Source organism: Lithobates pipiens, unplaced genomic scaffold (assembly GCF_037356315.1).
Source record: "Lithobates pipiens isolate NorthernLeopardFrog02 unplaced genomic scaffold, aLitPip1_a1.2 Scaffold_3, whole genome shotgun sequence".
In the NCBI taxonomy this organism is placed as follows: Eukaryota; Metazoa; Chordata; class Amphibia; order Anura; family Ranidae; genus Lithobates; species Lithobates pipiens.
The window spans coordinates 166,834,642-166,862,304 of NW_027507790.1; the positions used below are offsets into that span (position 1 = coordinate 166,834,642).

Consider the following 27,663-nt stretch of genomic DNA (forward strand, 5'->3'; position numbering starts at 1 on the left):
CTGCTGTATCAGCAGTCTTTCCCCATACATTTTTAATGCTGCTCTATGTAGGGTGGTTTCAGGTCCTCCGATTAGTTGCGGTTTAACAAGCATGTTGTAAGAGATATTTGTGTGTATGAATGGAAGGTGTTTGAAGGACGTTGATACAGAACTGTCATCCTGATGTTCGATCTGATGCCATAGCCAACAATTTTATGTCCATCCTTTTATTTGTATCATACGCAAGACCAGGAATATTGGTTTGGATGATGACCATTTGCACATCACAATATGGTAAATTTTGTAGATTAAAATGTCTGATACAAAATATGTATGCCATGCAGTCGGTGTGGTAAAAGTACCCAAAGCCAGATCTGTGTCATTGGCTTCAGCCAATAAAATATTATTCTTAGTACAGTGCTATAAGTAGCTGCTGAATAGCCAAAATTTCAAAGCCCTCTTAGTGGGGCAATTGTGTTCTTCCTGAATGGTCTCTCTGGGGTAAGGAATTTAAGACAGGGGGAGTAATATGTTGGTAATGATGGGATTTTCTAAAGCCACATCAAACTGCAGCTACGTTAAGCCTAGTACACACAATCGGAAAATACCATTTTCTAAGTGAACGATAATCTGATCATTGGTACACTGCTTTCAAAAGCTAATCACAACAGTTCATCAAAACTTATCCGAGCGGACAAACGCGAAAAGTTTTCTGATAGGATACCAGATCGTACAATTTTTGTTTTAATCAGTCCAGTTTTTATCCACAAAAAGACACCCTGAAATGAAAGAACACGTTACATCACTTCTGAAGCTGTATTCTGTCGTCCGAAAATTTTCTTAAGTTGATTAACCACTTAATTTTCTATATGAGGCTAGCATACAAAAAAAGCAAACGAATGATCATTCGTCCAATATTCTCACCGTGTGTATAGGCCTTAAGAGGGGGAAATAGAAAGATTGGTCACGTGATCATAAGTTTTTACTGGGGATGCACCAAAATTTCGGCCGCCAAAACATATCGGCCGAAAATTGGCTTTTTGGCAATTTGCCAAAAGAGAAAAATGGCCGATAATGGAGCCGAGAATTGGGCGGGGGTGGGGCCCCCGCGCCTGGTGCTGCCTATCATGGGGGTGTCCTATAGCGCAGAATGGAGAGGAGAGCCGCTGCCGCCTGGTTGATTAGAGCGCCGGGAACATAACCTCTTTCATTTCAATAGCTGTGTATTCCCCACCGCGCACCATCATATACAGCTACTCCCCCTGGTCCGGTGAACTTTGATAGACAGATCACCTGTCCCAGGATTGGACGGGTGACCTGTCTATCAAAGTGCACAGACAAAGGGGAGGGTCTGTATGTGACGGCATGCAGCGGGGAATACACAGCTATTCAAATGCAAGCTGTTACGTTCCCGGCGCTCTAATCAACCAGGCGGCTGTGGTGGCTCTCCTCTCTCTTCCCCTGCACAGGCTGGGTGCAATGGGGAGGCTGGCTGCACTGGGGACGCCGGCTGGCGGCTGCACTGGGGACGCCGGCTGGCTGCTGCATGGGGACACAGGCTGTCAGGCTGGCTGCTGCATGGGGACACAGGCTGTCAGGCTGGCTGCTGCTGCATGGGGACACAGGCTGGCTGCGCTGGGGACACAGGCAGGCTGCATCTGACTGGTGAGGCTGAATTGATCTCTTATATCATGTCTGCAGTCTGACTGTCCCTAGTCTCTAACCATCTCCTGTACCATGTCTGCAGTCTCTGACTATCTCTTGTACCATGTCCCCAGTCTCTGAACATCTCCTATACCATGTCTGCAGTCTCTGACCATGTCTGCAGTCTCTGACCATGTCTGCAGTCTCTGACCATGTCTGCAGTCTCTGACCATCCTCTGTACCATGTCTGCAGTCTCTGACCATCCTCTGTACCATGTCTGCAGTCTCTGACCATCCTCTGTACCATGTCTGCAGTCTCTGACCATCTCCTGTACCATGTCTGCAGTCTCTGACCATCTCCTGTACCATGTCTGCAGTCTCTGACCATCTCCTGTACCATGTCTGCAGTCTCTGACCATCTCCTGTACCATGTCCGCAGTCTCTGACCATCTCCTGTACCATGTCCGCAGTCTCTGACCATCTCCTGTACCATGTCCGCAGTCTCTGACCATCTCCTGTACCATCTCTGCAGTCTCTGACCATCTCCTGTACCATCTCTGCAGTCTCTGACCATCTCCTGTGCCATGTCTGCAGTCTCTGACCAACCTCTGTACCATGTCCCCAGTCTCTGACCATCTCCTGTACCATGTCCCCAGTCTCTGACCATCTCCTGTACCATGTCCCCAGTCTCTGACCATCTCCTGTATAAAAATATTTTTTTTAAAATAAGTTTCGGTATCAATCATTTTCAGTATCGGTTTTGGTTTTCGGCCTAGTGTATTTTTAATTTTCAGTATCGGTTTTGGCACCAAAAAACCCATTCGGTGCACCCCTAGTTTTTTACCCTATTTTAGGTATTTTTACTTAAAGGAGAAGTCCAGCTAAAGCTCGTTGGGCTGGACTTCTCCTATGGATCACAGGAGTGCAGTTCGTTTTGATGTCACAAATGTCAGTCCAGGCACCACCTCAACCCGAGAATGGGAGTCTGAGTTCACCAGGTGCCTGCACTAACACCCGTCTCAGCCTAAGATGGCCGCTCCCCACTCCAATATGCGAGGAGGGAGAAGAGCAGAGAGCTGTGACTGACCGTCTACAGCTCTCTGCTCACGGAGCTCTGAAAACCGAGCGATCAGTGGTATTCGATTGCTTGGTTTTGAGTGTAGAGGTGGCGGGGCACTGATGCTGCATCCACCTAGGTAAGTATGATTGGGGGAAAAAAAATAAAATCCTTTTACTTCTCTTTTAATGTGCGGTATATGAATAATTGATAAAAGAGAGGGAGTGACATTGGGGCTATGCGTTTCCTTTATGCTGGAGCTCTCCTTTAAATAGGTGTGGACCTAAGCAGACCTAATGTGACCCCATTCAAATTCAACTCAATTCAACCAACTGTTTACATTGAGTTTGTCTTAAAGTAACCTTCATCTAGAAACTCAAGACAAGATTCAGTGTCACAGCTACATAAATTGTATCCCCCCCAGACATTAAAAAAAACATTAACAATCATTAAAAAACTTGTTAATTGAAGTAGGGCCAAAGCATATTTGGCCCTACTTCTGTGGGTCACAGGGGTGCACTGCATTCATGTGACATGTTTTGCTGACCACGGGCTAAAGTGTGCTGTCTACTAACATCACTCAGCCGATCCTGACTTTAACGTGAGGATCCACCCAGATGCCTGACTGTCAGCCAGCTCAGCCTTTTAGTGTGCCGCTGAGAGCCCAAACGAGCCGTTCCAACCCCCTGTACAGCCCTGTGCTTCAGTGAGCGCTGGAGGGGGCAGAGCAGAAAGCCATTGACTGATTGGTCACCAGCTCTCTGCTCTATGAAGACAAAGAATTGAGTGATCAGCAGTCTTGGAGGTGGCTGGGGGACAGATGCAGAATCAGATCGATGCTGCATCCACCTAGGTGAGCATATAAGTCTTTTTTTTTTTTTTTTAAATCCCAAACTTCATTTTTAATATATGCTTTCCATAGATAAAAGTGTATCTAAAGAAGGAAAAAAAAATTTTTTTTTCTTTTGAATGTTGTGGAAAGTTTGAACTGTTGCCTTTTACTGCTGTCAAGAGGGACAATCCAAACTTCTGCTTTGTTAACAGGTATAGAGGGTAAATCTCTAGGGATTTCTGTTCCAGTGACCGCTGTCCAAGAGGGGGCCTCCTGTTGTGTCAGTGGTACGGGAAGTGAAGACACAGCAAACAAAACTGCAGGGGGTTTTGCCATTCTATATTCTGTCCAAAGTATAGAAAAAAAAATTGGCTTCAGATATACTTTTTTCTATAATTTTTTTTTTTTTCCGCATTGGGTTATAACCGCACTTTATGGGCTTTATTCCCATGTTATAAAAGTTCATTCTTTTTTTAACAAATCATAATAGGATCAGAGGGGCTTTTCAGCACCTTGTGCTATCTACTCTTAGGCAGGACATCGTTGATAGGTTCACTTTATGCTGTGACTGAACGAACTCTGTGGCTTATGGACAGAATTATTGGTGTGGGTATTTACATGACTTGCCTGTTCCTCAAGGTGCATTCTGCCAAATGGTTATGTCATAGGGATTGCAACAGGCCGCACTTTATAAAAATGTGATTTATTCGACATTGAATACTAATAATACACTACAACAACATCATATACAGTGGAATAATGGGCTACAAACTTGAAAGGTTTCTGGTATAGAAATATTACTTTCTAATCTATTATTCAATATGTAAATATATATATGTGATTGTAATGTGGGGAGAATATGCAATGTGTTATTACTGTGCCTCTCTTTTATCATGACAGTCAAGGGGGATAATGCGCATGGTTCTCAGATTTGTTAAGTTTCTGCCCACACTGGGATTTGTTCATGAGTTGCATAGAATTCTAAAGTGATCCATGCAAGGTGATGGAAAAGTAAGATCTGGTGCCATGAACCTCACTATGTTGGCTTTAAACCATACTGGGCAATATTTCTAAAACATACCCGTTTTCATAGCGTTGGCAATTTATAAAGCTGTCGGAAATTCTGGTATCTTGCTTTTCCAGTTTTTCACAGATTTTCACCACTGTTTTTAACCAATTTAAAAAGATGTAACATTGCAAGGAAAAAAGTTATTTTGAGGGGTCAAAAGTTCCTTCCATGGGTACCTTCCATTGAAAATAATTGTCTTCACCCGTCAAGTAGGAAGAAGTTAAAGTGCATGTAAACCCATTTGCACCAGTTTAGCCATATGTGAAGTGACTAAATACATTAACAGACTGGTCCATATATTGCAGCATTTCATTAATTGCAAATCTTCTTTTTATCTTCTATACTGAGCTTACGTGATCATTCTCCTGTTCCCTCCACCCTGCACCGTCTGGTATGTAAGTGACGCGTACTAGACATCACTGCAGCGTTCTCCCTGGGGCCTCACAGAATGCTGTGCTTTTACAGTCAGATATATAATATAAATTTATATATATATATATATATATATATATATATATATATATATATATATATATATATATATATATATAATATACATACACACACACACACACACACACACAAATGTATTTAAAAAAAAATTGTGCCTATGTGACCGCAAATGTATTTAAAAAAAAATTGTGCCTATGTGACCGCAAAAAGTGTACTCACTTTTGTGAGATACTGTGTGTGTGTGTGTATGTGTAATTAATATATATACAGGATCTCACAAAAGTGAGTACACCCCTCACAATTTTGTAAATATTTTATTCTATCTTTTCATTTGACAACACTGAAATGACACTTTGCTACAATGTAAAGTAGAGAGTGTACAGCTTACATAATGGTGTCATTTTTCTGTCCCTTAAAATAACTCTAAACCACTGGCAACAAAGGTGCGTACACCCCTAAGTGAAAATGTCCAAATTGGGCCTAAAGTGTCAATATTTTGTGTGGCCACCATTATTTTCCAGCACTGCCTTAACCCTCTTGGACATGGAGTTCACCAGAGCATCACAGGTTGCCACTGGAGTCCTCTTCCACTGGTGGATGTTAGAGACCTTGCGCTCCTCCTCCTTCTGTTTGAGGATGCCCCATAGATGCTCAATAGGGTTTAGGTCTGGAAACATGCTTGGCCAGTCCATCACCTTTACCCTCAGCTTCTTTAGCAAGGCAGTGGTTGTCTTGGAGGTGTGTTTGGGGTTGTTCTCATGTTGAAATACTGCCCTGCGGCCCAGTCTCCGAAGGGAGGGGGATCATGCTCTGCTTTAGTATGTCACAGTAAATGTTGGCATTCATGGTTCCCTCAATAAACTGTAGCTCCCCAGTACCAGCAGCACTCATGCAGCCCTAGACCATGACACTCCCACCATCATGCTTAACTGTAGGCAAGACACACTTGTCTTTGTACTCCTCACCTGGTTGCTGCCACAAACGCTTGACACCATCTGAACCAAATAAGTTTATCTTGGTCCCATCAGACCACAGGACACGGTTCCAGTAATCCATGTCCTTAGTCTGCTTGTCTGCTTAGTCGGGCTTTCTTGTGCATCATCTTTAGAAGAGGCTTTCTTCTAGGATGACAGCCATGCAGACAAATTTGATGCAGTGTGCAATGTATGGTCTGAGCACTGACAGGCTGACCTCCACCCCTTCAACCTCTGCAGCAATGCTGGCAGCACTCATAGGTCTATTTCCCAAAGACAACCTTTGTATATGACGCTGAGCATGTGCATTCAACTTCTTTAGTCGACCATGGTGAGTCCTGTTCTGAGTGGAACCTGTCCTGTTAAACTAGGGTATATATATGTATCAACAGATACATACATCTTACAAACGACACTCCTGCTTTCTTCGGTTCTGAGACTTACTGCTGTCCATTACGCATCTAACACCAGCCCACAAGACACTCCTCAATGCCATGCAGGACAGGGCGAAAAGCGGAAGCCATGTCACTGCTTCCCTAGGGAGAACACTGGAGCATGTACAGATGGTATGGCAACGTAAAAGATTGAGGATTGGCTTGCAGAGTGTTGCCACTGTCAGTAAGGAAGTACTGGTAACTGTCAGGAGCTCCGAATATTTACTGTAATGTACTTCAAAGAAAAGAAGAATGCACTGCAAATAGTCAGGGAAAAATATATTTTTGGGTTTACATACACTTTAATGTAACCTGTTTATAGATAGGTAGCATATGTTCAGATAGTGGATCGCTGTCAGTTCCCCTCAATCACACGATTCATTTTCTGTCAGTCTAATTCTCGGTGTCCTACACATTGCTTTGGAATTATGATGGTCTGTAGAGCATCAATTTCAGAAAAAGTCCCATAAATAACAGGTAACCCAGCCAATAGAATGCGTGGGAGTCTAAATGATTCTGTGTATGACGTTTTTACGCAAATTCATCAACGTAATGCTAAATAAAACCAGAAAATGCTTTCAACATGCTCCCAAATCATTCCTGTCATGCCAACTGACTTGGTTGCATAATACGATATATTGCATTCTATTTAGAACAACCCCCCTGACAAAATCTTTCCTCACACAACTACCAAGCTTATAACTGTATCCAGAAAAGCAACATTTTGGCTTCTGGATTTGATTCTGGAATGTTGGTGGTCAAATTATGTCAGTATGAAAATGTTCCGCTAATCCACTGAGGGAATTGTGTAAATATTCAGAACACTTGTAATGTGGGTAATATTCGCTCCGTTTCCATGTACAAAGTAATCTGGCTGCCATCCTGGGGTCAGCTGGGTTTAACACATTTGGTGTGGAGAACTAATTGCATTCTTTTTTCTTTGAAATGTAATAATTTCAGCACATGGGTAACACATGATTTTGTCTGTCTTGCAGATTAGCGCTGTATGTATATGAATACCTTCTACACGTGGGAGCACAGAAGTCAGCCCAGACATTTCTGTCAGAGGTGAGTCATTGGTTGTCATCATCTATGGTTGTGTGGTCTTCTGGTGAAGAGAGATGCTAAATGTGAGATTAGGGTATTTGGAATATACTAGGGACCCATAGCCACAGGCTGAGTTTTCCTATTTAAACACTTTGTGGCCCCTTGTATATGGGCGCCTGAGCCAATGCAATATAAATTCCAGTGTATTTCTCCTGCCTGGAATACCCAGGTACTATGTACAGCTGGCTGTAGACTTAAATGTCTGTGCATTGCTGTACTGGGGTATAAATCGATATCAGTATAGCGTATAAGTGCATGCAATAGATAGAAAATGTTCTATTCTTTTTGCATGTGCCGATATGTACATTCATGTTTAGGCAAGCACTGGCATATACCACAGCTCAGCCACGCACAGCCATTCATGGCTATGGGTGGCTGTAAGCAGCACCTGGGCTTTCTGAGCAGTGGAAATATGGCAGAATTTACTCTGAACAAGCTCGGGAATCCATGTGCAGGAGGCTTGAAGCTGAACGCCAGACAAACCGCTAAACATACAGATGAAATGCATATAAAGGAGCATTTTTACAAAGTATTTGGTTTTCTGCCTATCCATTCCTGAGGTTTACACATACTCATTACATGGCACAGTCAGGTGGATTACACCATAGCATGTCCTATGCTGTGCTGAGTTGTTTAGGTGCATAGAACAATTAATAGACTGTTACAGATTACATACATGTTCATTACATACATGTTCAGATTTCTCAGTCCAGAAAGGGAAAATCCTAGGTACTCGTGGCATGTCACTCTGCTTTACTAAATCCACAAAAATGCTAAAAACAATTAACCATCCCTTCACTGATTAATCCTCAGATCCATATGGCAAACAAAGAGCAGGTGCTCTGGGAGAGGACAGCTCAACTGCTGAGAGATAATTACTTCAGTGCTCCTGCTGTGAAGCCTGAGGATAAATTACTGCACAGTACCTCCTCTACAGAGATCAGCACGGGCTTGTTTTAAAGCTTGTTAAAAATACGTAAAGACTTGCAGAATTTGATCATAGGGTTACTTTAAGCAGCCCACAGACACTATAAGAGCGATGGATATGCAGGCATGATCTGACCACCCTCAGCTATCTACTGTCCAGCATGTACCTTAATATAAATGGTCCCATTGTTCATCTGCCTTTATTTAGACCTATGAAGCAAGACGGAAGTGCTGCATTCAAGGTTCCTAAACATGGTGGATTGGTATTTACCCACCAATAAACCTCAGTGGATTGTGTGTAGGGGTGCACCATAGGTCAGCTGTCTCCCTTACTTCAGTGCTTCTCAAACTTTGGTCACTGATCAATACAGTCTTTGCAACGTATCTAGATACTATCAGCACTATTAAAACATACCACAAATATATCTCCGAAATATGCTGTGACAATAAACCAAACAAACTGTGAGTGCCACTCCAAGCTGTAATCTTGTGATACTCCAGTGATCCACATTGCTTCTGGGTTCCAGCGCTAAGAGAGCTTGTCCTGGCTTAGTGTAAACACTTAAAGGAAAATGGATGAAACACCACTCTCCAAGGAAAAACAGCCCAAGTGTAGAGAAGAGTAAGAGTGGCCTCCAATGTGTTTCACCCCACCCACAAGGCTTAGGCATATTCCCTCTGACAAAGCCCTGTGGACGGGACAAAACGTGTCGGGGGCATGGCCTGGAAGGAGTTGGGCTGAAGCCACTCTTACGCTTCTCTACACTTGGGCTGTGTGTGGCTGAGTGTGGTGTTTCATTCTCTCACCCAAATATGCTGCCAATATACTGGCCATATTAGGAACTAGTCCAAACACACTACAGTAAGTAAAGTTGTTGGCGCTCACAATGTCGGCTCATAACCAAACATACATGGCTCTTGTGCAATTATACGTATAATGATTAGATAATGAATAATTTACATATCTTATATCAAAAAAAATAATGGGAAATGCAAAACATAAAGTCCAATGGGACAATACCCAACACCAAAAGTAATAAAGTGCTTCTAGACAGATGTGTCTTCAAGTGGCTTGACCACGGGTGCTCATGAGGTAGATGGCAACTCTCCAGAGGTGTTTGACCCCTTGTTACAGAAGGTCAAAATGCTTTTGGAAAACCAGATTGGTTCCTGGGCTTGCACCCCTCCACTCTAATGATCCCTCAGGATAAGGCTGGAGATGTAGGAATGAACTCCACCAGAGACACAGAGGACTTTATTGTGTAGTAAGTTTTTATTTGTTTAAAATTAAGTGTATAAAAGTTGCACTCACATGTATCCGTGCCTAAGCCTGGCACTAGGTGTCTACATGTGCGAATGGGTCCTGTCAAACTAACGATGGCGTGCGAACCACACCTTGCTCTCGATGATGGGCCTTAGTAGGTAGTCACTTAGGGATCCAGAAGTGACGAATCCCGCCCCGATGTACGTTTCACCGTAACTTGCATCTTCAGTAATCAGACTGTCGCTGCTTTAACTTGGCCATGGCAACATATAGAAGCTCATTTATGGTATAAAGGTCAAATAAACACTTATTTAACCTCTATTCCCAGATCCTTGCCACTGCCACCTATATTTTGATTTGACCAAAGATTGTATGGCTCAGAGCAGTGGGAAATAAAGTTTTACTTTGGAAGTTTGCAGTCAGGGTGTCCAAGCTGAGGTGTCTTCCCACACACCAATAGACAAACAGTCATCGAATAAAATCAGCCGGAAACTCCATACCATCAAGTGTATTTATTTTCAAGCCTTCACAGTGAGTACAGTCAGCAGCAGACTAGTTTCGGCGACAGCACAAGGCTTATCGCCTAAACTAGTCTGCTGCTGACTGTACTCACTGTGAAGGCTTGAAAATAAATACGCTTGATGGTATAGAGTTTCCGGCTACTGTCACCTATATCCTTAATATTACAAAGTACCAACCCCAGCTCAGGCCCCATAGGTTGGGATCCGCCTTCTGGCATTTCTGTTTCCACAAATGGCCTTAGTTGGCATGGTAGTTGGAAAAAAGAAGTGGGAAATTCTCACTGAGACCCTATTACTGTGCAGGGTCGTAGTAATGCATGGGAATCTAGGATGGAAAAGAACCTGGGTGTCCTAGTAGATGATAGGCTCAGCAATGGCATACAATGCCAAGCTGCTGCTAACAAAGCAAACAGAATATTGGCATGCATTAAAAAGGGGATTAACTCCAGAGATAAAATTATAATTCTCCCGCTCTACAAGACTCTGGTCCGGCTGCACCTGGAGTATGCTGTCCAGTTCTGGGCACCAGTCCTCTGGAAGGATGTGCTGGAAATGAAGCGAGTACAAAGAAGGGCAACAAAGCTAATAAAGGGTCTGGAGGATATTGGTTATGAGGAAAGGTTGCGAGCACTGAACTTATTCTCTCTGGAGAAGAGACGATTGAGAAGGGATATGATTTCAATTTATAAACAACGTACTGGTGAACCCACAATAGGGATAAAACTTTTTTGTAGAAGGGAGTTTAACAAGACACATGGGCACTCATTAACCGGTTCTCAACCGGCACACGCTGAAGTACGTCGGCAGAATGGCGCGGCTGTGCAAATAGGCGTACCTGTACGTCCCTTTGAATTTTCCAGCCGGGCGCTCCGTGAGTGGGATCGCGGGACCCACAGACTCAATCGCTGCGGGGATACCTGCGATCGTCTCACGGAGAGCGCCACCTAGTGTTAACCCCTTCACTGCCAGTCACATTTACACAGTAATCAATGCAATTTTAATCGCACTGATCGCTGTATAAATGTGAATGGTCCCAAAATCACGCCAAAATTGTCTGACGTGTCCACCATAATGTTGCAGTCACGATAAAAATCGCTGATCGTCGCCATTACTGGTAGAAAAAAAATGATAAAAATGCCATAAAACTATCCCCTATTTTGTAGACGCTATAACTTTTGTGCAAACCAATCAAACTCTTATTGCAATTTTTTTTAAATTATTTTATTTATCTAAAATATGTAGAAGAGTACGTATCGGCCTAAACGGAGGAAAAAAATATTTTTTTAATATATTTTTGGGGGATATTTATTATAGCAAAAAGCAAAAAATATTGCTTTTTTTCATTTTTTTTTTTCAAAATTGTCGCACTTTTTTATTTATAGCGCAAAAAATAAATTCTGAGGTGATCAAATACCACCAAAAAAAAACTTTATTTGTGGGGAAAAAAAAGACATAAATTTTGTTTGGGAGCCACGTCGCACGACCGCGCAATTGTCAGTTAAAGCAGCGCAATACTGAATTGCAAAAAGTGCTCTGGTCTTTGGCTAGCAAAATGGTCCGGGGCTTAAGTGGTTAAAATGAGAAGGAAAAAAGGTTTAACCTTAAACTACAGAGAGGGTTCTTTACTTTAAGAGCAGTAAGGATGTGGAATTCCCTTCCACATGTGGTGGTCTCAACGGGGGGGCATTAATAGTTTCAAAAAACGATTAGATAAGCACCTGAATGGCCGCAACATACAGGGATATACAAGATAATACTGACATATAATCACACACATAGGTTGGACTTGATGGACTTGTGTCTTTTTTTTTCAACCTCACTTACCATATTTGCCGGCGTATAAGACGACTGGGCATATAAGACGACCCCCTATTTTTCAAGTGAAAACATAGGTTTTGGGCAATACTCGCGGTATAAGACTACCCCCCTTCTGAGGCAACACCATTTAAAAAAAAAACATTAGAACGATTAAAAAATACAAAGCAAGAATGCCAACTACTCATCCGCCATGCTGTGATATGTCATAAAGTAAATCAAACAATAATAACACAAACAGAGATCTATTGAATGCCACAACTCTGGAAAGTAGAATTTTTCACTAACCAAACCTATACCACTTTTGGATTACATTCTATGGGAATTGTCCACCAAAATGCATTTAATAACCCCCCTGTCATATGTCCCAGATTTACCTGTCCCTCTTGGGTGCCTGGGACCTCAAAGGCAAACAGCAGGATGTATAGTAGTAGGAGATCAGTGAATGGATTTACCCAGGGAAGTATGGTGAGCGGTGTATTATTTTAATGAATACAACGCCTGCTTGGATTGGCAGAGGCTGTAGCATCATCAGCCCTTGCCTCTCTCTCTCAAAGCCAATCCGAGCAGGCTACTCTATGTAGCCTGCTCGGATTGGCAGAGGTTGTTACTCCAATCCAAGCAGGCTCTGTATTCATTAATAGAATACATCGCTCGCCGGGATTGGCTCAACGGCGCATACTGTTTGTAGCTGAAGCCGCATACAGTATTAGCAGACATTTGGGGGCTGACATCTATCGGGCAGCATTGTATACCTGTATACCCGGCATATAAGACGACCCCCGATTTTTGGGCATTTTTTTTAAGTGTAAAAGGTAGTCTTATACGCCAGCAAATACAGTACTATATAACTATACTTCAACACATTAATATTGTGTACTGGGGTACATGGCAGCCCTGTACAATGTTAAAGTCCTAAGCAGTATTTAGCATGCGTCTTTAACTTTGATTACAACTAGTTTTTCCTTCCTCACAGCAGATGGGGAAGCCCTTGGGATAGTATATTAAGATTTCCCTGCTACAAATAAACATTTAAAAGTGCTGAAAATACATACGTTGGGAAAAGTATTTTATGAGTTATTAACACCAGGTTTGAATTTCCGCAGCTTCCGAATATATAAATCCTTACACTTCATATTCTTTATGTACGTGTGCCAAGGTAACTGTTACCCACAAAAGACTATGCACAACTCACCGAATGGTAGCATAGTCATGCCAGGTTCTTTTTTTAATCCTGTTTATTGGCAGATTACAGCTTTCTGGAGCTGGTTTATAGAAAAGTAAAGGAGATACCTATAACTGCCAGGTTCCATGTTTTGTTTCTGTGGTGCTGAAATCTTATTGGCGGTTATTACTGCAGCTTTTATAGCAAGCCCCTGGTTCATTGAACCAATCAAACCCTTTTTTTGTTTAGAATTGTTCACATATTGTAACCTATTCATGGCAGGCATTTGGACATGTATGCACAGTCATATGGATTTCTCCATTCGATATGGTTGAGATGGATTGCAGCATCATAGAATGTTGATTAAATAACACTGTTCCACAGAGATAAATTGACGATCACTTACAAAGGAATCCCATTTTCATTGTAAGGATGAATGCATTTCTCTTGTTAGACATCTTTGTGTATTATTCTAAGCCTGGAGGTTTGGAAGCCTTGTATGAAATTTTAACAGAAGATGATCCGTGCTTTAGCTAAAAGCTAAGAAATTGTACTGCCTTCAGCTAATAAATGTGCAGCCTCAAGAGATGTTTGCTGAAGGCAGTGAGAAGAGTTTGAGGCTGCAGCTTCAATAAGTGTTTCATGCGTATTTTTAAATGTATGTTTATTGGTATAATAGCCTTTAGGCTGTATATGAAGCATTTTCTCCCTTCTTTCATAAACTGTAGCTTTGTTGTTTAGCACCCTAATGACGCGTACGCACGACCAGACTTTCTGGCAGAAAAGGTCCGACGGTGTTCCGACGGGCTTCCGACCGAACGGACTTGCCCACACACGAACGGACTAAATTCTGTTCGTTTTGAACATGATGACGTACGACGGGGACTAGAAAAGGAAGTTCAATAGCCAGTAATCAATAGCTGCCCTTGCATCGTATTTGGTCTGTCGGACCAGCATACAGACGAGTGGTTTTCCCGATAGAAATTGATTCCATCGGACAGATTTGAAACATGTTCTATTTCTATGTCCGTCAGAATTTTTGAAGGAAAAAGTCAGATGAAGCCCACACACGATTGTAATATCCGACGGAATGATTCCGCCAGACCTTTTCTGTCGGAAAGCCCGGTCACGTGTACGCAGCATTAGTCTTGGCTCAAGAGGTCTGGGAAGGAAAGTCTTTGTGATGGAAGAGGAGGCAGCTTTTAGACCCCTTTCAGACTGGAGATGTTTTTCAGGCGCTATAGCACTAAAAATATCGCCTGTAAAGCGCCTGAAAAACTCGCCTGCGTCCCCGGTGTAAAAGCTGGAGTGCTTTCACACTGGGGCGCTTCGCTGGCAGGGCGTTAAAAAAAAATTCCTGCAAGCAGAATCTTAGGGGCGGTGGAAGAGCAGTGCATACACCGTTCCTCTACCGCCCCTGCCCATTGAAATGAATGGCTGCTGAAGTGCATGCAAAGCACTTCGGCAGTGGTGCTTTTCGGTTGCATTTAACCCTTTCTTCAACCTCTACCGGGGGTTAAAAGCGTTCCGCTAGCGGCCCAATAGCGCCACTTAAACAACGGTAAACTAGCATCCCTATACCACTAACGTGGCCCGTGGCTCAATGTGAAAGGGCTCTCAAATTCTTCATTAATTCTGAATAAAGGCTTGGTTTCTTAATGCATGCAAAACTGCAAGAAAGAAGTCCGAAGTGCTCGGTATATTAAAGTATAACTATAGGCAAAACCTTTTTTTTTGTTTTGGATAGAGCAGAGGTGGATAAGAACACTTGTCAGTTTCCATTACTGTTTGCGCCCCCGTCCTGCTTACCATTTAACATTGATAGTGAAAGTAAAAGAAAATCACAAATTTTGAGTTGTCCCCAGAAAACGAATAGAGGGGAAGTCTTCCAATGGGGAAACTAGTTCTGGTGACCTTGAGGTCCCCAAGGGATTTCCTCTCACTTCCGAAAAGAGGCTTTGGTGGACCAGTCACACAGTGTGGTGGAAGTCTAACATCAGTACGGTGTTAGGCAAGTATTCTAGCTTATTCTTCCCGTAGATTTAATAAGCAATTGCCCATTGCAGTGCCCAGAGGTCCAACTGCAAGGGCAATGTTTTAAAAAAATCTTGAAGTGGGGCTCTAAATTCATTTTTTAAGTCTTTACCATAGGCAATTATTGAAAGTGTTCCATAAATTACATGATTTACAAAAGCTTCTGATCATGCCTTTTGTTTTTTTGATGCGTGCAGTTAATACTTGAACATATAATCTGTATATAAATTCCTTCTATTATTTCGCATGCCTTTTTATTTTGTTTCCACATTCACATTTCAAGACAAACTGTCCAGCAAAAGTGATGGTGACAAAAAGGTCCAGAACAAACTTTAGTACTGGGCAGTGACAGTATTTTTCTTTTACAGGGCAAAACAGCAGGTTTGCATTAATCTAGATCCCCACGGCCACAAAAATGACCCGTTCTTTTACTCCCCCACTACTCCGTTCAGTCTCTGAGAGTGAAAGGAAAGCCTTGTGTAAGCTGAAAGTCACCGAAGTCTTGGCTTACTAAGAAATAACTCCTATGTGAGAATGCATGAGGAAGGGTGTGGATGGGGGGATTAATGCAAACCTATTGCTTTACCCTGAATGGGCAAGACAGGGGTTGGCATTAGCATCTTCCAACCCACAATCTGTATATTATACCAGGGCTTCATCCTGAAGATACATTAACAAATACAATTCCTTTAAAAGATAACACGTGACACAATACTTGACTTTTAGCTGTCATACCTGGTTGTCACTGAAGTCGCTTTGGATCCAAGTCAGGACTGAGCACCAAACAAAGTGTTTCCTGATCAGGTGATCACAATGTCGGCTTTGACAGTGGTGATCACACATGAGCTGAAGGCTTCATTTGGGGAAAAAAAAAGTTTTTGTCTTTCAGAGGCCACTGCAGCCTTTTTAGATGGCAATGTGCTTATGTTTAATACTGTAATGGTTTAATACAATTTTAAGATGAAATGTAATACAGTATTAATTATTTAAAAACATAATATATGTTTTGTAAAGAAATATATGTGTATTTTTTTTACATTTTTGTTTTTATTATAAGCTATGTCAAAATAAATCCTTGCATTTCCTTAGAAAAATTGAAACATTATTTAAGCAGACAAATTAATCATGCAGTTTTGGTCAAATTAATATCTTTTAGGGATTTACCTGCTTCTTTTTTCCTATTTACAGTTTTATTGAGCTCAATAGAGAGTGTACAACAAGTAGTGCGACATAACATGGAGCAGCACATTCAGAGCTTGCAATACGCTTGGGTACATGCAAAATACAGATTGCCTTGAACAATTGTAAGAAGAGATTCATGGGTAGTAAAGATGACGTAGGGGTATAATGAAGAGAGGTGAGGGGGTTTAAGAGTATGGGGATCGAAAAGACAATGGATATCCTGTCATCTAAATAAGCTTTAGAATGTGTGTGGTTTTTAGGCATAGCAGGTGGTGTTTGGGTTTGGAGGAGAGTGGGGCCTGAAGCTACACTCAACCACCAGGAATGGGATAACAGAATTTTAATAACTAATGATGGGTTCCCTTGTACAGTGAAATAACAAAGTGCATGGATCTCTTTCTTGAGTACAGCCTGATATGTCTTTAACTGCTTCTAGTATGTTACTCCAGTAAGTCTGATTACAGGACAAGGCCACCAGAGCTTACTTGGCTGGATCCTCTCCAGCACATATTTGGCCAGATCTGGTGTAAATGCAGTGGTACCAACATCACACTGGTTTAAAATTGGATTCTTCTGTTTTTACTCCCTTCTTCTTAATCCAAGCTAAAATATTATCTTTTATAGTAAATAAAAAAGCTTAATGGACAGGGCTTAACTTAGGGTTGCCACCTGTCTGGAATTCACCCAGACAGTCTGGGTTTTGAATCATGTGTCTGCGTTTCAGGTGGACTGAAACCCGGACACATTATTTAGACTGGGCCCAAGTAACAAAGACAGCCGCACACAAATCTGTTGCCACTGTGTAGCTGCAGGCTGCTGTCTAGGGGCAGGTTCGACATCACTGGGGGGGGGGGGGGGGGGGGGGCAGGGCGATGATCAGTTTGGTTGCACCCATTGCTTGCTGCGCCATATTATGCCCACCGGATTACTACTATCCTTGGGACACCCAAAGGAGTCCCAGGCTGCTAAAGTGTTCGGGTTTGGCTTAAAGAAAAAGTGGCAACCCTAGCTTAATTGTGTGGGCGCATGTGCGTTAATGCAGCTTAAATCATCTTTAGCATGCTCATTGGTGAAAACTAGCGCAAACAGAAATTGAAGCCAAGTTTTTCATATCAGCATACGCAGGTAGTGAGTTATATTTTCTCTCCTGTTTTTAAAAAGATATTTTCCATCACTGTTAATCATTTTCCTTAGTGATTTCCTTGCTTTTAATTTATATCAAGTCAAAATAACGGTTATTCAACCAATCTTTTGTCCTAATATGTCAAGCCACAAGTGACTTGACCTAGTTAGATGGTCTTTAGACAGAGCAAAGTGCTTTTTGTTTCCCCAGCAGACTCTCTTCTTTTTAATACCCACAAGCTGTATACATGTTCTCTCATTTGTTAATCTCTTTTCCACTGCAGTTGAACAAAGTCTGTCCTTTCTTTCTAGTGAAGACCTATGTGCCTTGTATAGTGCCAAGTCACAATGACAGGCAATGTACAGGTCCTAATACTGCTTTATTTTGGAGTGGAGAATGACGCTCAGTTCTAGCATTTTGGGTTTGTAAATGGGCTCAATAAAGGCATGTTTCATAACGTGCTAAAGCACTGGATACGGATGTTTTGTGTTGTAAGTCAGTATTATGGGGGTCTTACATCTTTATTTTACGTGTGCTGTGGATTTATTGTGTACATTTCCCTTATTACTGCCATCTGTATGATTTAGGGGAAATCGCTATTGTTACTCATTGTGATGCATTGTTATATACCAGAGTAAGTGCTTTGCATTGGCACTGCAGTTTGCTAGTTGAATGTTCTTATAAATTTTATGCTGCTGCCTTTTAAAGTGAACCTGTCACACATGAAACAAGCCCATGGCATTTTAGAGCAGACCAAAACCCTGATTTAACCTTCTATAGTGTGTGTGTGTGTGTGTGTGTGTGTGTGTGTGTGTGTGTGTGTGTGTGTGTGTGTACAGTGGGGAAAATAATTATTTGACCCCCCTGCAGAAGTTTGCCCCACTTACAAAGAAATGAAGGGTCTATAATTTTTATCATAGATGTATTTTAAATGATAGAGACAGAATATCAACCAAAAAACAAAAAACAAACAAACAAATGATACAAATGTTATAAATTGAATCACAGTTCAGTGAGTGGATATTAAAAAAAAATGTCTACACACCCCTGTTAAAATGTCAGGTTCTTGTGATGCAAAAAAATGAGACAAAGCTAAATACTGTAATTTCAGAACTTTTTCCACCTTTAATGAGACCTATAAACTGTTGAACAACAAACTGAAATCTTTTAGGTGGAGGGAAGTAAAAAAAAAAAAAAAGTGTGTACACTCTTAAACTAAAACTTTGATGAATCACCTTTTGATTTTATTACAGCACTCAGTCTTTTTGGGTATGGGTCTATTGGCATGGCACATCTTGACTTGGCAATATTTGCCCACTCTTCTTTGCAAAACACTATAAATCTGTCAGATTGCGAGGGTGTCTCCTGTGCACAGCCCTCTTCAGATCACCCCACAGATTTTTAATTGGATTCAGGTCTGGGCCATTTCAAAACTTTAATCACCTTCTGGTGAAGCCATTCCTTTGTTGATTTGGATGTATGCTTTGGGTCGTTGTTATGCTGAAAGATGAAGTTCCTCTTCGTGTTCAGCTTTCAAGCAGAAGTCTGAAAGTTTTGTGCCAATATTAACTGGTATTTAGAACATATTTTCTTCTACCTTGACTGAGGCCCCTGTTCCAGCTGAAGAAAAACAGCCCCAAAGCATAATGCTGCCACCACCATGCTTCACTGTGGGTATGGTGTTCTTTTGGTGATGTGTAGTGTTGTTTTTGCGCCAAACATATCTTTTGGAATTATGGCCAAAACACATTTTCCCATTTGCTTTTGGGAAACTTTGGATATGTTTTTTCAAAATTTAGTCGGGCTTAGATGTTTTTCTTCATAAGAAAAGGCTTTTGTTTTGCCACCAGCCAGCCCAGCCATATGAAGAATATGGGAGATTGTTGTCACATGTGCCACACAGCCAGTGCTTTCCAGATATTCCTGCAGCTTCTTTAATGTTGCTGTAGGCCTCTTGGCAGCCTCTCTGACCAGTTTACTTCTTGTGTTTTCATCAATTTTGGAGGGACGTCCAGTTCTTGGTAATGTCACTATTGTGCCATATTTTCTCTACTGGATGATGACGGTCTTCACTGTGTTCCATGATATATCTAATGCCTTGGAAATTCTTTTGTACCCTTCTCCTGACTGATAACTTTTAACATTGCGATCCCTCTGATGCTTTGGAAGCTCTCTGTGGACCATGGCTTTTTCTGTAGGACTAAGAAAATGTCAGGAAAGACCTACTAGAACAGCTAAACTTTATTTGGAGTTAATCAGAGGCACTTTAAATGATGGCAGGTTTGTACTGACTCCTATTTAACATGAGTTTGAATGTGATTGCTTAATTCTGAACACGGCTACACCCCCAGTTATAAGAGGGTGTGCACACTTGTGCAACCACATTATTTTAGTTTTCTATTTGTACCCCCCCCCCCCCCCAAAAGATATTTGTTTGCTTTTCAATTGAGTTGTACCGTTTATAAATCACATTAAAGGTGGAAAAAGTTCTGAAATTGTTTATTTTTGTCTCATTTTTTAATGTTATAAACATTTGTCTAATTTTTTACATCACAGTAACCTTACATTTTTAACAGGGGTTTGTAGACTTTTTATATCCAAGTATTTGATCCCCTATAAACCAACAATAATTCTGGCTCCCACAGACTGGCTACATTAGACAGATTAGTCCTGTCAATTTTAAGAAGGCGCTCCTAACAACAACTCATTATGTGTATAAAAGACACCTGTCCACAGAATCTTTCCTTCATTCAAACCTAACCATCATGGGCAAGACCAAAGAGCTGTCAAAGGACATCAGGGACAAGATTGTAGACCTGTACAAGGCTGGAATGGGCTACAAGACCATCAGCAAGAAGCTTGGTGAGAATGAGCTAACTGTTGGAGCAATTATTTGCAAATAGAAGAAATACAAAATAGCCATCAATCGCCCTCAGCCTGGATCTCCGTGCAAGATTTTGCTTCATGGGTTAAGGATGATCATGAGAAAAGTGAGGGATCAGCCCATAACTACACAGAAGGAGCTTATGAATGAGCTCAAGGCATTTGGGACCACAGTCACCAAACAAATCATTGGTAACACAATATACAGCCATGGATTGAGATCCTGCAGCTCCCGCAAGGTCCACCTTCTCAAGAAGGCACATGTACAAGGCTGTATGAAGTTTGCCAATGAACATCTAAATGATTCAGAGAAGGATTGGGAGAAAGGGCCGAGGTCAGATGAGATCAAAATAGAGCTCTTTGGCATTAACTCAACTTGCAACTTGCCGTGCTGACTATGACCCCAAGAACACCCTCCCTACAGTCAAGCACGGAGGGGGAAACATTATGCTTTGGGGCTGTTTCTTTTCTAAAGGTATAGGCCCACTTTGCCACATTGAGGGGCCAATGGATGGGGCCTTTGTATTGTAAAATCTTGGATGAGAATCTTCTTCCCTCCGTCAGAACACTGAAGATTGTTCGTGGATGGGTCTTTCTGCATGACAGTTACCCAAAACATACCGCCAAGGCAACAAAGGAGTGGCTCAAGCAGAAGCACATTAAGTCATGGAGTGGCCTAGACAGTCTCCAGACCTTAATCCTATAGAAAATTTATGGACAGAGCATAAAATTTGAGTTGCCAGGCGACAGCCAGGAAACTTTAAGGATTTAGAGAAGATCTGTAAAGAGTGGACCAAAATCCCTCCTAGGATGTGTGCAAACCTGGTAAACAACTACAAGAAACATTTTATCTCTGTGCTTGCCAACAAGGGTTTCTCCACCAAGTACCACGTCATGTTTTGCTTGGGGATCAAATACTTATTGTACTCACTGAACTGCAACTCTGAACACTGATGGTATGCATCAAAAAGGGGATTAATTCCGGAGATAAAACTATTTCTTTTTTTCAACCTCACCTACTATGTAACTCGATTAATAACATTTGTATTATGTGTTTTTTCTGGTTGATATTTTGTCACTATCATTTAAAATACACCTATGATAAAAATGATAGACCCTATATTTCTTTGTGAGTGGGCATCTGCCTGTTCAGCGGGGATCAGTGGAAATATCCCCTGCTGAGGGGACGGATCCGCTGGTGGACTCTGCCAGTGTAAAAGGGGCATTCTATACATTAAGATAAAAAACCTTGTGTGTAGCAGCCCCCCTCAGCCCCTCTAATACTTACCTGAGCCCATCTCTCTCCAGCAATGTCCATGAATGTCTAAGCCATCCAGGACACTGCCCCGATTGGCTGAGACACAGCAGCGGCACCATTGGCTCCTGTGTTTGTCAATCAAAGTCAGTCAGCCAATCGGGGGAGAAAGGGGGCAGGGCCTGGTCAGGGCTCCGTGTCTGAATGGAACGGAACTCTGACTCAGCTCGAATGCCACCATAGAAAGCTGCTGACTTTGGGGCACTTGATAGGTGGAACATCACTCCCCCTGGTGATTGGGCAGTCAATGAAGAGCTGAATACTTGAGTCCCTTGTTTGCTCTGCCCTATTCTACTCTCAGCATGTTCCCTATTGGCACAAGTGTACTGCAGAAGAGGCTGATGTTCCCAGTGCATGTAAAAATACATTATTTTTTTCATTTAAAATTTTGTGTTTATTTTTATTATCTGTCTAGAATTAAAGTAGAAGTTCAGCCAAAAAACGAACTCTAAATATACTGGCAGACACATTCTAAAAATAATCTATCTAATTCTGTAAAGAAAAATTCGCTATACCTACCTTTTCTGCAGCTGCCCGGTCCAATCCCACGCTGAGCTGTCAGCGGTGACTTCTCTGTATAGGCGTCTGCAGGAGAGGCAGCTGACAACGAAAGCCTCCATAGTAAGTCTATGGGTAACGTTACTTCCCAGGCATTGGACAGTCATCATTGGCTGCCCCTCCTGCACATAGCTTCCACCACTGAAGATCGGACCAGATTGGCTTCAGAAAAGATATGTATAGCAATTCTTGCTTTACAGAGTTCAATAGAATAGAATATGGCTGCCAGTAGATTTAAGCCCCTTTCACACTGGCGCCTGCAAATCGCCCTGAAACAGCCGCTGCTGTCACTCCAGTGTGGAAGCCTGAGGGCTTTCACACTGGAGCGGTGCGCTTGCAGGACGGTCAAAAAAGTCCTGCAAGCCGCATCTTTGGAGCGGTCTATTTACCGCTACTAAAGCGCCCCTTCCCATAGAAAACAATGGGACAGCGCTGCAAACCCGCCTGCAAAGCGCCACTGCAGCAGCACTTTGCGGGCGGTTTTAACTCTTTTTCGGCCACTAGCGGGGGTTAAACCTGCCCTCCTCAGCAGCTGAATAGCGCCGCTAAAACGACAGTAAAGCGCAGCCAAATATAGCGCCGCTTTACCGCCATCACCTGCAACGCTCCAGTGTGAAAGTAGCCTAAAGCAGCGTACACATCGGAATCGGAAATTCTCGTCAGAAAAAGCTCTGATGGTTTTCCCGACGGAATTCGGCTCAAGCTGTCTTGCCTACACACGGTCACATCAAATTCCAATCGTTTATAACGCGGTGACGTACAACACGTACAACGGGACTAGAAAAAGGAAGTTCAATAGCCAGTAGCCAATAGCTTCTGTCTCGTAGTTGAATCTGAGTATGAGTGATTTTTGGTGTGTTGGAATTGCATACACACAATCGGAATGAAAGTTTTTCCGTCTGGAAAATTGAGAACAAGCTATCAATTTTTGTCTGGCGGAAATTCGGACAGCTAAATTCAGATGGAGCATACACACGCATTTTCCGATGAAAAGCTCTCATCTGTCTTTTTCTGGCCGGAATACGTGTACGCGGCATTAGAGTTCGTTTGTGTTTGGCTGAACTTCCATTTCAAGCTTAAAGTGGTTGTAAACCTTTACCCAATTAAGTAGCTGGCCTCAGATGATACTCAGATGAAGAAAATCCACCCACATAAGTTGTACCTGTCTATCTACAGCCATCTTTCCCCTACATCCTTTTGAAGTGCAGAATTTATACAGCTCAAGTTACACTCTACAGAAGAGCTCAGTAAGGAGAGCTAATTTGAGGGAAGGGATACCCCCCCCCCCCTTTTTTTACACAGGTACAGAGCTGAGGCTGTCATCCACAGGCAGTGTGCTAGAGCTACTTCCCCTGTCACCTTCTTGCCTCTTGGTGTCAGGAAAACTTGACAGAAGTGACGCAGTTAGCAGAGGAATGAGGCAGCAGACAGAAAAGATGCTTAGTTCTCTGGAATGAGACAAGTACACATTATAAATGGATATGCTTTGCTCATATCTCATGTCTGAGGTTTACAAACAACTTTAAATGATTTTCTCATTAACACGTTGGATTAAAAGGAGTTTTTCTTGTGTACAGTATTTGGAGTTTGGCTCGAATTATATTTTTGTCAATATGACTCAGAATCTTGTAAATGTTTTATTTTATTAGCTAGATTGTAAGTAGCATTCATTCAGTACTGAATGTGTTTTCATTTCTTCCCAATATGCTGCAGTATTTACTCTGTTTAGAAAGAGGACCTGTCCCAGGTGACACTTCTAATCACATGGCGCAAGGCTGAATGTCTTGTATAATTTCCCTGGGAGCTGACACTTTATTTACTAGCTTATCTCATAGTTCCAGGCCTATTTAATGCAGAGGGCAATGGTGTGTATTAGCCATCAGAAATCATTTCATCTGCTTTCAGTAATCTTCCTAACCCTAAATTCTGATTTGGTTTCTTTCGGTTACATAATTGCTTACAAATGTCTTGTAGTCTGACTTTGTTATCTCGCTGGATTTCATTTTTGATGAACTTTTTTTTTTTTTTTTTTTTTAGATAAGATGGGAAAAAAACATTACATTGGGTGAACCCCCCGGATTTCTCCATTCTTGGTGGTGGTAAGTTAGTACATTTTGTAAATTTAAGTTTTATCTATGTAGCCTGTGAATATCTAATGACAGCTACAGACTAGAAATGACACTGTGCACAAAAGATCTTTATGGATGAGAGAGTCATAGTAGCACGTGTGCTTTGTAATTTATATTGTGCTGAAATTGGAAATTATTCACAGTTTTTTTTATTTTTTTTTATGTGATGATGATGACAGAACATTTCTAACTCTAAAGATAACTTCTTTTTTTTTTTTTTTTTTTTTTTTTATTATTTGATGCTGAGTTGTGTTTCTTGCTTCTTTCTTTCTTTCATTTATTATTTTTATTATAGTATCTAAAATTACCTTTTGATGTACCAATGTTTATTTGCAGACAGTGCAAAGAACAATAATATAGAACAGTAACAAGTCCGATGCAGGAAGTGGGGGATGACAATGAAGGCGGTCACATCTCCGTCCCCAAGGGATAGAACATGACGTTGGTTCATTTATCCAGCCAGCAATCACCAAAAATAGCCTTGTGTATACGCAGATTTTAAAGTACTCCTGTCTTAAAAGGGAGGAAATATAACGTCTATTCACACCTATGCAGGTTGCAGTTTTCATATTCCAGGTGCATTTTGCATTTTTTCTCAATACACATTTCTGATCTGTTGAAGTCTATGGAACCAAAAACCAGGAAAAAATCCTTGGCCCTTTCCATAAAATGCAAAGATGTGAACTAGAGCCATAGGAAACCATGGCAAATGTAGTGTGTCTCAAAAACTGAAAATGCACTAAAAAATGCATAGGTGTGAACCAGGCCTTAGGGTCCGTTCACACGGGCGTTCAGTTTTTCAGTTCAGTCACTTTTTTGGTAAAAAAAAAAAAAAACGGATCAAAAACGGATATGGATGTCAATTTTTACGTTTTCATGTCTGCTGACATCTGTTTTTCATCACTTTTTTTTTTTTTTTTTTTTTTTTTTACAAAAAAAAAGTGACTGAACTGAACTAAAACTGAACGCCCATATTTTTTGGGTGAAAAGCGGATATCATCCGCTAACATCCGTTTTTCCAACTGTTCCGTTTTTTTAAATGGAACAATAATAGGGTTTTCTTCCATCTCAAAAATTTTTAATTAACCACCTGCCGACCGCCGCACGCCCATTTACATTGGCAGAATGGTACGGGCAGGCAAAAGGGCATACCCATACATCCCTTTGAATTTTCCGCCTAGTGCACACACGCGTGCGCCGCAGGAGCATGCGCACAGGTTCCACAAAACTCTATGTTCACCGGTGGCTCGCGTTTGCGGCGAGGAGAGGTGGAACGGTGAGATGTAGAACAAGGCATTTCTCTGTTCTGCCTGGCAACATGATAGGGATCTACTGCTCCCAGTGATCAGGAGCAGTGGTCCCTGTCATGTTGTAGTGAGCCCATCCCCCTACAGTTAGAACATGCTGAGGGAATACACTTAACCCCTCAATCGCGCCCCCCCCCCCCAGTGTTTAACCCCTTCCCTGCCAGTGACATTTATACAGTAATCAGTGGCTATTTGTAGCTCTAATTGCTGTGTAAATGTCAATGGTCCCAAAATAGTGTCAAAAGTGTTCGATCTGTCCGCCGTCCTTGTCCCGATAAAAATCGCAGATCGCTGCCATTACTAGTAAAAAAATAAAATTCGTACTAAAAATGCCATAAATCTATCCTCTATTTTGTAGACACTATAAATTTTGCACAAACCAATTAATATACATTTATAGTGATTTTTACCAAAAATATGTAGAAGAATACATATCGGCCTAAACTGTTGAAGAAATTTAGTTTTTTAAATATTTTTTGGGAATATTTATTTATTTATAGCAAAAAGTAAAAAAAATTTTTTTTTCCAGAATTTTCTTTTTTTATTTATAGCGCAAAGAATAAGAACCGCAGAGGTGATCAAATACCACCAAAAGAAAAAAAAATGTTGTTTGGGTACAATGTCTCATGACCACGCAATTGTCAGCTAAAGTGACGCAGTGCCGAATTGCAAAAAATTCTCTGGTCAGGAAGGGGGTAAATCCTTCCAGGGCTGAAGTGGTTAACGGGGGGCAGATGACAGCAGATGATCATCCGCTAATGTCGCCTAGCCCATAGACATACATGTTTGTCCATTTTTTATCCGCCAATGGATGGAAGAAAAACAGACATACGGAACGCCCATGTGACAGGACCCTTATTCTAAAAATGCTATTTGCCTGGCTGTACTGCTAATGCTTTGCCATTGGTGCTTTGTAATTTACAGTAAGAAAAAAAGTATCAAAAAAATTCTTTCATCTCTACCTGGCAGATCTCTTTATAAGCCATCTTTATACGTGTCTGTTTTGATATGTTGATATAAGCACTTTACCTCTGTCCTTTTGTGAAAAATGTAATTATATATATATAAAAAAAAAAAAAAAGTTTCGAAAAAAAAAGATAATTTCTATGCTCTACATGCTTGTCCCAGGTTTGTGACTCAAAAATATTGACTGAAGAACAAACAATTCATATACAATAGGACTTTTTCATTTGTCATTCGTTATTCCACAACGTTATAATCATTTTTATAAAATATCAATTTTATTGTTTAATGTAAATATAAAAACATATTTAAACCATGTACTTCCATAAAGGATAATATGTTATTGATACAGTAGAGGATAACACAGCACCTACCTCTATTCATCTTCCCTTCACCCATCCACTGTATAATTTTATATATTCTGTAGTGTCCAGAATATGCTGATAGCTTGCCATTTTTTCAGAACTTAGTCTTCTTCATCAGAAGGTATATGCTGTATATAATAATGATGCAAGCAATCATCACATTAACCACTTCAGCCCCAGAAGATTTGCCCCCTTAATGACCAGGCCATTTTTTGCAATACGGCACTGCGTCGCTTTAACTGACAATTGTGCCATCGTGCAATATTGTACCCAAACAAAATTTATGTCCTTTATTTTCCCCCATAAATAGAGCTTTCTTTTGCCGGTATTTGATCACCTCTGTGTTTTTTTTTTTTTTGCGCTATAAGCAAAAAAAGAGCGACAATTTTGAAAAAAATACAATATTTTGTGCTTTTTGCTATAATAAATAGCCCCAATTTAAAAAAATATATATATATTTTTTTTTCTCAGTTTAGGCCAGCGTGTATTCATATACATATTTTTGGTAATAAAAATCTCAAAAAATGTATATTGATTGGTTTGCCCTAAAGTTATAGCATCTA

At 41.2% G+C, this 27,663-nt stretch overlaps 1 protein-coding gene across 2 annotated transcripts in view; it reads left to right on the top strand.

Annotated features, from left to right (window-relative positions):
* Positions 1 to 27,663, top strand: part of SSBP2 (single stranded DNA binding protein 2) — a 316,146-nt gene that overhangs the window by 78,813 nt on the left and 209,670 nt on the right. For both annotated transcript variants that reach the window (XM_077462453.1, XM_077462454.1), the window contains exons 2-3: positions 7,438 to 7,510; positions 24,374 to 24,435. In XM_077462453.1, coding sequence (XP_077318579.1) covers positions 7,438 to 7,510; positions 24,374 to 24,435 — 135 coding nt within the window. The remainder of the gene's footprint in view (positions 1 to 7,437; positions 7,511 to 24,373; positions 24,436 to 27,663) is intronic.